Genomic DNA, 455 nt, shown 5'->3' with positions numbered 1-455 from the left:
GCCTCCCGGGTTCATGCCATTCTCCTGCCTCAGCCTCCTGAGTAGATGGCACTACAGGCGCCCGCCACCATGCCCGGCTACTTTGTTAGCCAGGGTGGTCTCCATCTCCTGACCTCGTGATCTGCCCGCCTTGGCCTCCCAAAGTGCTGGGATTACAGGCATGAGCCACTGCGCCTGGCCAATTTTTGAATTTTTTGTAGAGACAGGGTTTTGCCATGTTGCCCAGGCTGGTCTCGAATTCCCGACCTCAGGTGATCCGCCTGCCTTGGCCTCCCAAAGTGTTGGGATTACAGGCATAATCCACCACGCCTGGCATTGCTTTAAAATTTACCTTGCATTTTCTGTTGTCCAGGCCTTTGTTATCTTCCTCAAATTCTTCTCCAATTTTAAATTTCACAAAATAGTTCCTTAGGCTGCTGTTCGTGTGGATGGTAAAAGAATCCTCATTCTGCTCA

At 51.0% G+C, this 455-nt stretch overlaps 1 protein-coding gene across 1 annotated transcript in view; it reads right to left on the bottom strand.

Moving 5' to 3' along the window:
• The window catches only part of RBP7 (retinol binding protein 7, cellular), a gene marked incomplete at its 5' end in the record, with an annotated part of 2,255 nt that overhangs the window by 1,116 nt on the left and 684 nt on the right, over positions 1-455 (bottom strand). The window contains 1 exon segment of the mRNA XM_011935842.1: positions 332-455. This exon segment is cut by the window's right edge and continues 3 nt beyond it. Coding sequence (XP_011791232.1) covers positions 332-455 — 124 coding nt within the window.

Source organism: Colobus angolensis, unplaced genomic scaffold, assembly GCF_000951035.1.
Source record: "Colobus angolensis palliatus isolate OR3802 unplaced genomic scaffold, Cang.pa_1.0 Scaffold149, whole genome shotgun sequence".
Lineage (NCBI taxonomy): Eukaryota > Metazoa > Chordata > Mammalia > Primates > Cercopithecidae > Colobus > Colobus angolensis.
This window is presented reverse-complemented; position numbering and strand designations above follow the sequence as displayed.